The following is a 13214-nucleotide window of genomic DNA, read 5'->3' as shown; positions in this document are numbered from 1 at the left end:
GTTCCCAATGATATGGTTTTTATCCAAGTTGCCTTATCCAAAAGCAGGGAGTCTCACAGCTTAGCCGGCATCATAATAACCTGGAAAGTATGCTAAAAGACAGATTGCTGGGCCCCTACCTGGCACTTCTAATTCAGTAGATGTCTGAAGGGGATGAAGAATTTGCATATCAGAGATGTTCCTAGTGATGCTGATAATGAGATCAAAGGCCTACACTCTGAGAATCCCTATCCTAAAGATATGCCCTGTTCAACAACACTTGGTATTCCTTCCTACCAAATTATGTAAAACGTAGTCTCCTCTTGGTCATTCCAAATGCTTCTTTATTCTTTCGTAATTCCTCTAGGCCAGTACTATCTGATAGAAGAACCATGTGAGCCATGATATTTTCTAAAATGAAATTTTCTAAATTAGCCCCATTAAAAAAGTAGAAAGAAAAAGATGTAATTAAAATTTTTATTCCTCACCCGAGGATATGTTTGATTATTTTTTTTTTTTTAGAGAGAGAGAGAGAGAAGAGAGAGAGAGGAAGGGGCAGAGAGAGAGAACACCAGTGTGAGAGAGAAACATCAATCAGTTGCCTCTCCTACATACCCTAGCCAGGGACGGAACCCACAACTTAGGTATGTGCCCTCACTGGGAATGGAACTCACGACCTTTCAGTGCATAGGATGAAGCTCCAACCAACTGAGCCATCTGGACAGAACAAGAGATGAAATTAATTTTAAGAATATATGTTAGTTCACCCAATGTATCCAAAATATTTTTTTCCAACATGTAATTGATATAAAAAATACAATGAGCAATTTTGCATGCTTTGTTTATGTTCAGGGCATACTAAGCCTTTGAGATTGGATGTCTTTTCACATTCACAGCACCCTCCTTTTGATCTAACCACATTTCAGTGCTCCATAGTCACATATGGTTAGTGGCTACTGCAAGGGCCAGCACAGCCCTAGACCTTTAGAGTCAAGGACACTGGAGAATTGATGGCTCTGTGCGGTCTGCCTCTGTCTGACATTCACTACATTTTCTCTGTTTAAAATATGCCTGACTGTCAGAAGCATTATCAATTTAATAACACATTTTAAAGACAAAAACAAAACTATTACATCATTAAGTGCACACATTGATTTTGAAACACATGCCAGTATCAGAACTGTCTCTATTTTATGCATAAAATCAAATATAAAATGTCACAATGCACTGTTTTTCTCTTGCCATTTTGTTCAACTCAGATCCTCCCCATCAAAAACCTTTTTCTTCCAGCAAGATAATCCACATTAACAACACAGTATTTGTGCTTCTTTATGTTTTCTTCATCCTCACATAATCCCATACAAACATACACACAGAAGTTTGTCTATATTTGTTTTATAAGAATAGGATCATATTATACCTATACTTCTCTGCATAATTCCTTTCTTATTCAATAATAACTCACAAAAATCCCTTCAAGTCAGCTGGAGGCTGCAATTCATTCTTTTTTAATGGCTACAGTAGTCCATGCGGTGGGGCACCATAATTTATTCAATATTTCTGTTATTGGCAGGCATTCACACTTTATCCAGGATTTTCAAGCACTAAAAAATGCTGCAAAAAAACCCTTTAGATAGATAGATATTTTGATATATATATATATATATATATATATATATATATATCATCTACTTTCTTATTCAGCTTGCAATCTTTTGTTAGGCTCTAACTTAGACATTCTCTCAGCATATCTGAGCCCTTTCTTTCCAACAAACTAAAGCAGTTATCATTAGTAGTCCAAGAAAACTGTTTTAAATCATTTTCTTAATGGATCCTTCCACAGTCAACTGGTTCAGACCAATGCATCTCCAACTCTCCCCAATGATGCTGTCTCTATTCACAGAAAAATCCGCATAGAAATTATTTTACTGTTTTATGCTTACTCACTTTGCAAAAAAAAATAATATTAGTTGACATCAACAAGATTAATTTCTTCACTGATGTTTTAAAATTAACAAAATAAAAATTAGACTAGAAATCCAAGGACCAGTACTCTATAACATACCCAAAGTAGCAGATTGTAACTCAGGTAATAACTATAATCAGAATGATAAATAGCAACAACTAACAGTTTTTAAAAATATTTTTATTGATTTTAGAAAGGAAGGGAGAGGGAGAGAAACATCAATGATGAGAGAGAATCCTGCACACCTCCCTTGGGGATGAGCCCTGACTGGGAATCAAACTGTGACTGCCTGTTTCATAGGTCGATGCTCAACCACTGAGCTATGCTGGCCAGGCAGCAACAGCTAACAGTTGTGGATTGTTGGTATGTGACAGGCACTGTTCTCATTTTTTCCATTTGCTAATTCATTTTCTCCTTCAAAACTTCCATAAGGTAGGTACTCTTGTTATTTTAATATTATCCCCACCTTGTGACTGGGGACACTGTGATCATACCTCCAGTAAATGGCAGGATCAGGATTGAAATGTGGACGTCAGAGTCCTAATCTCCTCACCTACAAGTAAATCAATTCAGCGACTCAATAAGTAGGTAAAAAATCATCTCAGCTCTTCTCTCTGAACCTCAGTGCCCTCCGCTATAAAATGGGCACAGTCATACCAGTTCCTCCAACCTTTAAGATTGCTAAGAATAAATATAAACATGACTAGAAAACCACAGGAAGCTCTAGCAAGGGCGGTTGCCTTGTTTCAGCTTGAAAATTTGGCTGAGACTATTTCCTCATTCATAGCAAACACTAAGCTGGTCAAGTGTTCTATGCAAGGGCAAACCAAGACCTATGCTGACCACACACACCCTTCTGAAGGTGAGGCTGGATGTAGACGGCCAGCTAAGCACCCAGCGGGAACCACGCCAGGCTCTCACAGCCTGCTGGTCTGCCTGGAATTAGAAAAAGAGCAGCCAACATTTCCCTCTATTGTGCAGCCTGACCGCGTCCTTCCTCTCCCTGCTCCAACCCTTGCATTACTTAATTGGAGCGCTAAGCTATAAATCTTACATACTTAAGGGCCAGGAAACTCTCTGGAGCCCTCACACCTAAAATTTGTGTGGGAGTTCAGCAATATTGAATTTTCAAATAAAATGATTAACAGGAACCTTGAGGGCAGCCTCAGAGAAAACAATCCTTCCTGAGTCTTGCCACCTTCCATCTGAGGACGCTTTTTGTTCTCGTGTTTAATGAAATGGTTTGGAAGTAACACAGTGATAGTGATGAGTAACTGAAAGCAGGAAGAGAGGAGCTCTCCATTCTCCACTCGGGGAGCTCCGTCAGCAATCAAACCTGTGTCACTGCTCTCTGACCAGGCCTAACAGGGCCAATGAAACATGTTCTTGGGAAGGTTTCAGCCACTTAGCTCCATTTTAACTGCAATCTGCTCTAATTACTGGGTTTTTTAGAAACATTTTCTCCAAGATTTTAAAATAGTAAGAAATCAGTGCACCTGATCAGAAAGCCAATTTGCATTTCCATAGTATAATAACGTCTATCAGACTTCATGAAGCAGAGAATTAAAATCAGTTAAAAGGAAGGACATAATCCAATCCGGTTCTACTCCAGACAGAGGCCTCCAAGCCTACTATTTGCTGAAACAATGATTTAGGTGCGCTGCCAAGCAAATATGGGATGTTTATGGTCTTGCACAATAGGAATCTGCCTCATTTATGCCCAGAAAGATCATTTACAACCAATTTCTAAAAGACACCAAGCGTCAATAATAAATTTTCAGATCAAGGCCAGAAATCAGGATACTCAAACAGATGCTATTAAGCATATGAAGTTGTCTGAAGGAGGATTTTCAGGGATGCCATACCATTTCATAAGTTGAAAGTATGTGTAAACTGGCCGTGACCTGCCCAACTTTCCTAGATTCTGGGAAGGAGGAGGCTTGGCAGGAAAGAGGATTTGGGTCATCAAGCAACAAGGACAGGGCATCTCCTACCGAGAGATCTCAGTGCCAGTCAGCCTGCCTGCCGAGATGATCACTAGACTCACGCTGTGTTTTCAGCCATATTTGCTTCCAGGGAGCAATTCTGCTTTGCAGTTATGGAGGAGAGGTTGACTAAAGCTGCTGGAGGGGCCCACTTCTCTACCCCACATGGGAGTTTTATAGCCAGACCTACCCCTTTCCATTCACTATTTGTCTATTCACCTCTTTGCCTTGTCTCTCTCTCTCTCTCTCTTTAAATATTCTAGGCTTTTCTTTCTAACCCATCCCACACCATCCCAGGTGCTATTACAATTCAGAGGAAATGAAAACTAGCTCTTACAGAAAAACTAACTTCTAAAATAAAGCATAGAAAAGTGGCTGTGTCCCCAGCTTAATCACTTACGAGCTGTGTGACTTTGAGAAAGTAACTTGACATTTCTATATCTCATTGACTCACCTATAAAACAAAGAAAACAGCAGCTCTTGTGAGGAGGAAAAATGGTCATGCATGGAATTTCTTTAAAAGTACTTCAAAAAGTATTTTTGCTGAATTCAGTGTTGTCAACTGGGTCTGGGTTTGACATGAGCTTCCTGCAAAAGAAAGCTGGGGAGTCAAGAACAGAAGGATGTATGATTATGACTGACTTTTGGAGTAAATAACAACACTAATACAGAAAGAGTCTCCTCAAGGAAAGTAGTCAACCAGGGGTCAGAACACGAGGGTTGAAATGTAAGCTCTCCTGCTGTTTAGTTCTCTGCCCTTCATCAACTCCCTTAATCTCTCCGAGCATTACTTTCCCCACTTGTGCAATAGGACCCATGAAAAACACCTTATTGCATGATGGTGAATGAGAAATTTTTTTAAAAAACATATATGAACATATTGTGTAAACTATAAAGAATTTTTCCACTCTGGGCCTAGGCATTCTACTACATTGTCTTGCTTATTATCTTCATAACACAAAATGACTTGAAATAGCCCTATTTAATTGATTTTTGTCTGATTCACCCCACTAGAATGTCAACTCCCTAAAGGCAGAAACTCTGTCTTATTAATAGCTGTATCACTCATGCTTAGAGCAGTCTTGTTCAGAATGAATAAATATTCAAGACAAGCATACTGGTAGTCAGCCCCAGAAAAAAAATTGAAACAGATAAAGTTTGCCACATTGACCCCTCTCCTGAACCCTCTTAGTATTAGAAATGAATTGCCCCCTTCCTATAATTGGGGAATTATCTACATATAAAGAAAGCCCATCTCTTCCTAGCGAAGCTGCAAATGCTAGATATTCATACTCCAGTCTCCCTTGCAGCTAGGGTGCAGGTATTTTACTAGACTCTGACCCCTGGCTTACTACCTGTTGCAGACTTTAAATTTAAAACTAGTAACTTCAAGAACAATAGGACCACATAGTCTTCATTCTAGCAAGGCTGGTAAGAGAGGCATCTATGCCCATGGTTCTAGCAGCAGCATCCAAGATCCTGGGTTGGTGAAAATGACGGAGCAAGCTGCAAGCACCCAACATATGTTTTCACTTGATCACATCTGTGGCATTATTTTGGCCCTTGCTCTTGATTGTATTATGCCACAAGCTAAGTTCTTTTGGCTATTCTGCATAACCTCTAGATATAATTTCCTCTAAATTATGCCTTTTTTACAGGATTGGTTTTTTTGCTTGACTGGTAGAATCCTCCTCTTCCCCAAACTGCCCAGTAGAATTGCTATCAAACTACACATGATCCTGGTTCCCTAAGGGACTCCAAAAAGTTTTTCTTCTACAAATTATACTCCCTCCCCTCCAGCCCTTCTCATTCACTCACATCAAATTATACACTTCTTGGGCCTTGTTTCCCCTAGGATCTTACATTCTATAAGGCATAATCTGATCAATTAATTCAAGCCAATGTGTTAATTGATGACACTAATTTAATATTACCCCAGCACCTTAGCAAATACTTTTAATACCTTAAAGCAAATAAGAAAGCAATGTGTTTTTACAACTACTCAGTACTCGGGCCTGTGAAGGCTCTTGTCTATGTCTGCAATCTCAAAGGACTTGTATCCATCAAGACAGGTCATGTCTAGTCTGACCTTGGGTGCTATGTGGACTGATCATTTTATGAGTAACATTGGGCATTTCATGGAATCAATGCCTTTATTTTATTATTACACACACACACACACACACACACACACACACACACCTACTTAAAATACTTCATGGCTTTTAGAATAAAGATAAAAAATGTTACCATAGCCAACCAGGCCCAGATCTTAGCCTTAATCTAGTGATATAAATGTTTAACAGCTAGCTCTTGGGTCAGAGGAGGAGTGGTTAAAATCCTTTGTAGCACTCACTGATTCGGATAGCATAAGTACTTCCACCATGACCAGTTTCAAGCTATCAAAATAATGTCAAAAAGGTTACGAGATTTCTGAGTATTTAAAAAATAGTCTCTTGAAGACCAGTATGAGCTACCAGCTCCAGCACACACTGTTTTCCAAGCCTCTAGAACTGGTTTTCCCAGCCACTTATTGCACTCACCATTCTAACCCCATTGGCCTTTCAACTTCCTCATAGCGTCATATCCCCCCTTCCCGCCCGCCACACACACACACACACACACACACACACACACACACACACACACTTTTTCCACTTACCTATAGCTCAGATCAAGTTCTCTGTTACAGCTTCCCACAGCTCTCTGATCCTGTCCTTCAGAGCATTAATTTCACGTTATATATTTGTTTCTTCTTGCAACTGATGTGATATTTAACATCATAAGCAAGTATGGGTCTATGGGATGATCAGAGAAGCTATAGGCCGCCTTTTCCATATAATTTCTATATATCCTTTTATGGGGGAAATTTTAAGACTATCCAAAAAAAGACAATTTTAGTGGATGAATGAATCTGCTCAGTTCTTATAACCACAAATATTACAGTATCTCTTCTATTTTCTCCTGGTTTCTTAGGTTATTGACACTGGAGAAGATTATTCCAAATGTGTTTTCTCTGATCACAAGATGTTCTGTGTAGATGCCTTACAGGCTGAATTTGTGAGGTTGAGGTGGGAAGATAGGAAAAAATAATGCTGATAAGACAGTGCTCCAGGCTCCCTCAGCTACCTTGCCAGAGAAGTTCTGGGTTTATATATTTAATAGATTGGTCTTCCTTATAAGATTATTTTGAATGATTTTTTATTATTGAAAAAAAATGTTTGCAAACCAGTTTTAACTTTAGAGGTATGGAAAATAAGTGCTCCAAGAAGTACAGGATAATAGGGAAATTATTGATGTGCTTCCTGGAACCTTTTTATTTTCATGTATGCTAATTCTTATCCTGCTTTTCCCTTCTTCCTTCCTTGTTCCAAATCCCAGTAAAAATTTAAGCTGCATTTCCCATGGTGTTGCTTTTTCAAAAATATGAATCCTTTTTGATACTAAACCATATGGCCCTCCATTTGTATTCGGGTTACAGAGTGCTTGTCTAAAGTCACAGAGATAATTGGTTATAGAAGCACAACTTGAATCAGGTCTCCCGAGTAACCGTTTCCTTTCATTCTGCTTCCGAGTTGGTCTACTGTCAGCACCAGTGGGAACCGCTACCCAAAGGAAAGCCCACGTCCCATACTGCAGGCATTTTCTCCACGAGAACTACATTTTTATTGTTAGATAAATTATGTTTTCTGGAGACAAAAATCTAAATCTAAAATCTGAACAAATTCAATAGAAAAGTGTCCCCCATCTTCCTAGCCATCAAATTTCTTACCTCAGAATGCATCCTCAACACTAGAACCAACTGGACTTCCAAGTTCTGAATAGAAACTCAGGATCTGGGTAAAGAATCCAGCAATGCACTCCATGGCATCCTATAAGTCAAGGAGATTTGAACTCATATTCCATTGATGTCACTTACTAGGTATGTGATTTCACACAAGTCATTTTCTATCTCAGAGGCTCAGAGTTCTGAGGATGAGAATGCGCACCTTATATGGTTTATTGGAAAGATTAAATAAGACAAACTCCTGGCATGAAGTGCTCAAGTGATGATTGCTCTGTGTTCCCATTAATTAATTAATATTTTTATATCTGTATTACTAGGGCAAGGCTGGATATACACTAAGTGGCCAGATTATTATGATCTCTGAACCCATAATAATCTGGCCACTCAGTGTGTGTGTGCTTTCCTCCCTCTGGCTGCCAGCACCGCCTTAGCTCTGGCCAGAGCTGCCTTTCCACCTTCCCACACTGCCCAGAGGCCCTGAGCAGCTGGGGCGGTGTGGCATGCCTGCGTTGTTGCCATGGCGATGATGCAAGCGTCCTGCCCCCAGCCGCTCAGACCCTGTGTATGCAAATTAACCCACTATCTTTGTTGGGTTAATTTGCATACTCACTCCTGATTGGCTGGTGGGCATCATGAAGGTACAGTCAATTTGTATCTTTCTCTTTTATTAGTGTAGATATTAGAGGCCCAGTGCATGAATTCGTGCATAGGTGGGGTCCGGCCAGCCTGGCCAGAGGGAGGGGACATGGATGGTTGGCCGGCCTGCCTGCTGGTCGCACTCCTGGTCAAGGGGACAATTTGCATATTAGCCTTTTATTATATAGGATATGCACTGAGTGGCCAGATTATTATGCGTTCAGAGATCATAATAATCTGGCCACTCAGTGTACAAGGTATCCCCCAAAAGTGTATATATACTTTAACAGCTGATGGTTCAATTTTGAAAATTAAATGTAGTTTAATAAACACTGCCTTTATAATTATTCAAAGTGTGCATATACATTTTTGGGACACCCTATAATAATAGATAGAAGATAGATAGATAGATAGATAGATAGATAGATAGATAATGTATATATGTGTATGTGCGTGTATAAAGTCTGATCCATAAGTTCAGAAAATAATTTTGCTTCCAATATATAGCTAGTTTGTTCATCATATGTTATTCAGTTAAACAAACATATACTGAGTTTTTAATATTTGCTGGACATAGTATTAGGCCTGGACCATAAGAAAGGGTAGATATTCAGTTCCTGTTTTCAAGGAGCTAATGATTTAAATCCTACCTGACAGGTGAGACGTCCTATGTTCTTAGGGGTCTCTAAGAGAGAAGATCTCCCCACACTGTCGGCAACTGCCATGCTCAATTCTCAGTTCTCTGAGCAATTTGTGTGTGTTTACAATTCTTTGACAATCGATGTGTCTCTGTTTCCTCTTATGCTCAGCATCAGAAGGAAGAAAGAACACTTGGCCACCATTTGTCACCTAATAAGCCTTCATTCACTGAGAGTTATTGAGTTATTTCTCTGTCTTCTCTTTCTAGATTAAATAATTCCAATCCCTTTAACCTTTCCTCAGAGGTCCTATTTGCCAGCCTTCAGTTTAATCATTTTCACTGCTCCCTTCTGGAGTCTCTCCAAGTCTTCTGCATTAAAATACGTTGCTTTCCTATTGAGTTCACTCTTCTAAGCATCTATTCTTTCACATAAACCAAGACAGAAGGAATCAGCTTCCAAATAAAAGGAAAATAATAGACAGAAGGATAGATTTCCTATGTAAGGAGCTCATGTAGAACATTCAAATGCTCAAGGAAAATTAGCATTTATTGTCACTACTATTAAGAAGGACAGACCAAAACCGTTTCTAAATTGTGCCAACCATTCTGTTTGACAATTACCTAAATTACTTTTCAGCAGATCCAGCTATTAACAGCACACTCCAGCCTTGCTTTAGTTACACCTGAAATTTTCAGAAGGCTGCTAATAAAATCACTAATGAGATCAAACAGGATTTTTTGATTCTGTGAAATACGTCTGATCACCAAGTAGACCACAGAGAAGTCTCCATGTTATTCACAGGCAGTGCCTTTGACTGGTCAGTCCTAGCAAAGTGCAAGGAATATTTCTTTGCATTCTGTCAATCGATATAAATTAATATTTCCTTGGCTGTGATTGCAGCCAATTCTAAATAATTCCAGAAATGATGTATCAAGGCTGATAGAATGCCTACTAATCATAGCATGACACCAATATAGGCAGAAAGAGGAAGATACAAAAACCAGAACCCTAGTAAAATAACTCAGCACATGCATGATGACTTGTCAGAGATCTCTTTTTACGAAGAGTCCCACCTGCCTTTTTCTCTTATTAATAGTTTATTAAACTATTGTGCCATCGAGATGAACCTACCCCTGTTGGATAGCAACAGTCCTCTACACACACACACACACACACACACAGTTAAGATTCTAAGATTCTTTGGACAAATTTCCAAATCCTCTCAAGAAGCTGGGAGAACATTTACTGAATAATATTCTGCTTATTTTAGGTGCTTCTTTGCTTTGAAGCCATTGTTGAGATTTTTTTTTTTTTCATTCTCCATCTGGAAAAGTGAAAAGTATGCAGTTGGGGTGAAAAGAACTGGTGAGAAGTAGAGAGGTTGAGAGAGAAACCACTGCCTTCTCTGGGGGATCCCAGGGAAAGAGGTGGTGGCCAGCATCCAGTGCCATTTCTGAAGCTAGTTTGGCTCCAACCAGGTGTGAGCTGGCACTGGCTGGGCCGAGAGAGGTCTGTCCACACAGCCACGGGAGAACCAGAGACGTCTGGAAATGCTTCCTTGCCAAGTTCTCTGAAGACTCCCTCAGTTCTGGTCACAGAACAAATCCGTGATTTCTTGTGGGAGTTTCCCAGGGAGGCGTAGTCCCAAAGATAGGTGAATGTATCAAACAATGTTTAATCCCAAGACTTGTAAAATTGATCCTCAAACAATCAGCAATTAGGATGGCCAGGAGCTTATACCCACAGCAGCGTAAGAAATGCCCTCCCAGGTAAAAGTAGACAGTTCACTAGCTGTTTAATTGTCAACCTTGACCTAGTAGATCCCTCCTACTTTTACTAGTTCTCCATGTCCAGGCACATGCCCAACGTGTTTGTCCCCCAGAGTGAAGGAAAGGCATAAGTCACACATGCCACCATAAGTGCATGCACAATTGAGGTCTGGGAGTTCTAAAACAATGGGTGATTAAAGCCATAACATATTAATAGTTACCAATTTTATAAAAGCAAGATTCTAGTTATGAAGTGAACTACAAATCGCCCCTGTTTTATTTATTTGATAGTAAATAGAGTCTCATAAATTCTTATCAAGTGGTAAGAGAGTGAGAGTAGGGCACGGATATTGATGTATGTTGCCAGGCTACTGTGTAGTGGTTATGGCAAGTGGCCAGGAACGCTGGATTAATAAATCACTAGTAGACAGAACTCTGTGCTCCTTCTTTATTCCAATATGTACTTCAGAGACTTATATCAAATTATTTCAAAGAAACAGCAATTTGCACCACCCCACTCGAATCCACTGCACCCTGGGAAGCAATTTTTATTCCATTTGAATCTGAGAAATAATATCACCAACACTGAACACTGGCATTTGTTCATTGCAAGGATTAGAAAAAAAAAGAAATAAAACAAATAAAGAGTAAGACAGAAATGAGAGAAAGACAAGAAGTGAAAACCTGAGGTTGGTGAATTTTAAAAACATCCATCTATGATGAGCGAGTGACATTTTCAGTAAAGAGTTTCTGGATCTGAAAAAGTAAAATAAAATTCTGGTTGACTTTCAAAAGCCAACCATTTGGGTCATTCTTTAAAAAAAAAAAAAAAAGATAGCTGACAGATTAAAGGAACTCCATTTATAAAAATCAAATGAACTTCTAACGAAGCTTGTTTGGGACATGAATAAATCATCTGGTCATGAATTATTCATTATTATCCAGAAACAAGCTGGGGATTCCAGGAACTGGGCTTGGGGAGGTGCTGAAACTGGGGACTGAGTGAGTTCATTGATTCATACCCACCAGGGGAAGCCAGGGAACAGGCCTAGGGTACCACCTTCTGATGCTGACCTTACTGGACCTCCACTCAAGTTTAGAGAACATTTCAGCAGCCTTTGCACCTCAACGCATAAAGCAAATAGAGTTTAACTCATAGAACCTTTCTTTAGAAAACTGCATGTGCTCAGTAACAGACACTATTTTTGAGCAATGGATCTTTATTTTATTTATTTTTAAAATATATTTTATTGATTTTTTACGGAGAGGAAGGGAGAGAGATAGTTAGAAACATCAGATGAGAGAGAAACATCGATTAGCTGCCTCCTGCACACCCACTACTTGGGATGTGCCTGCAACCAAGGTATATGCCCTTGACCGGAATCGAACCTGGGACCTTTCAGTCCGCAGACCGACGCTCTATCCACCGAGCCAAACCAGTTAGGGCTTTTATTTTATTTTTTATTTTTTTATTGATTTCAGAGAGGAAGGGAGAGGGAGAGAGATAGAAACATCAGTGATGATTAGCTGCCTCCTGCATGCCCCATCCTGGGGATGGAGCCTGCAACCGGAGCATATGCCCTTCAGTCCACAAGCTGAGGCTCTATTCACTGAGCCAAACCAGCTTGCGCGGGAATGCATGCTGTACACAGGGCACACTAGCTGTGTGCAAAAGATGGTAGCGGTGGAGAGTTTTTATTGAAAGGAGATGGCTAGAAAATTCTTTAATGAGAAACTGTTAAGCGTAGCCTGACCTGCTCATCCGTGGCTTTAGAGGGTTGGGGTTGGACTTTCAAGCTGGGGTGGGGCCGGGAAGAGAGAGCGCCTCTCAGATTCCATCAACTAATCCCTGTGTGTATTCCAGGTCCAAACTGCTTTGCAGGAACCACCATCATCCCGGCTGGCATCGAAGTGAAAGTGGACGAGTGTAACATCTGTCACTGTCACAACGGGGACTGGTGGAAGCCGGCGCAGTGCTCCAAACGCGAATGCCAAGGCAAGCAGATCGTGTAGCGCCCACGCCCGGCGATGGTGCCGACCTGCATGGGGGCGGGCGCGGTGGCCTCCGCTCTGCACACGTTCCACACAGAACGAAACCAGACACACGAACTCCCGCCAGCTACCACAGGGTCACCAGCAAAACCTTCTGGGGTTGACAAAAGTGACTATTTTCCTAAGAGGACCTTTCTCTCTTGCTATATAAAATACCTATAGGATACGGCTATCGAACCCGCTTTTGTAACCACCCACGCTCGATGGTGACTTTGACGACTGGATTTCTGGAACAAAAACAAACAGCCTCAGACCGGCTGCCTCTCCGGTGACACCTCCAGCCTGCCGGGCGCACCGTCTGCCGAGCTCATTCACGTTTACGCCCCTGTCCATCCCACATGGCATTTTCCCCCTGTGCTAGTTCTTTTTCCCGTTGAGAGTCCAAGGGGCCAGATGTGA

At 40.6% G+C, this 13214-nt stretch overlaps 1 protein-coding gene across 1 annotated transcript in view; it reads left to right on the top strand.

Annotated features, from left to right (window-relative positions):
- Positions 1-12776, top strand: part of VWC2L (von Willebrand factor C domain containing 2 like) — a 139574-nt gene extending 126798 nt beyond the window's left edge. Inside the window, exon 3 of the mRNA XM_054723378.1 lies at positions 12628-12776. Coding sequence (XP_054579353.1) covers positions 12628-12776 — 149 coding nt within the window. The remainder of the gene's footprint in view (positions 1-12627) is intronic.
- The last annotated feature ends 438 nt before the right edge of the window (positions 12777-13214 follow it).

This window comes from Eptesicus fuscus, chromosome 11 (genome assembly GCF_027574615.1).
Source record: "Eptesicus fuscus isolate TK198812 chromosome 11, DD_ASM_mEF_20220401, whole genome shotgun sequence".
Lineage (NCBI taxonomy): Eukaryota > Metazoa > Chordata > Mammalia > Chiroptera > Vespertilionidae > Eptesicus > Eptesicus fuscus.
The sequence above is the reverse complement of the archived record's forward strand: the minus strand, read 5'-3'. Positions and strand labels throughout refer to the sequence as shown.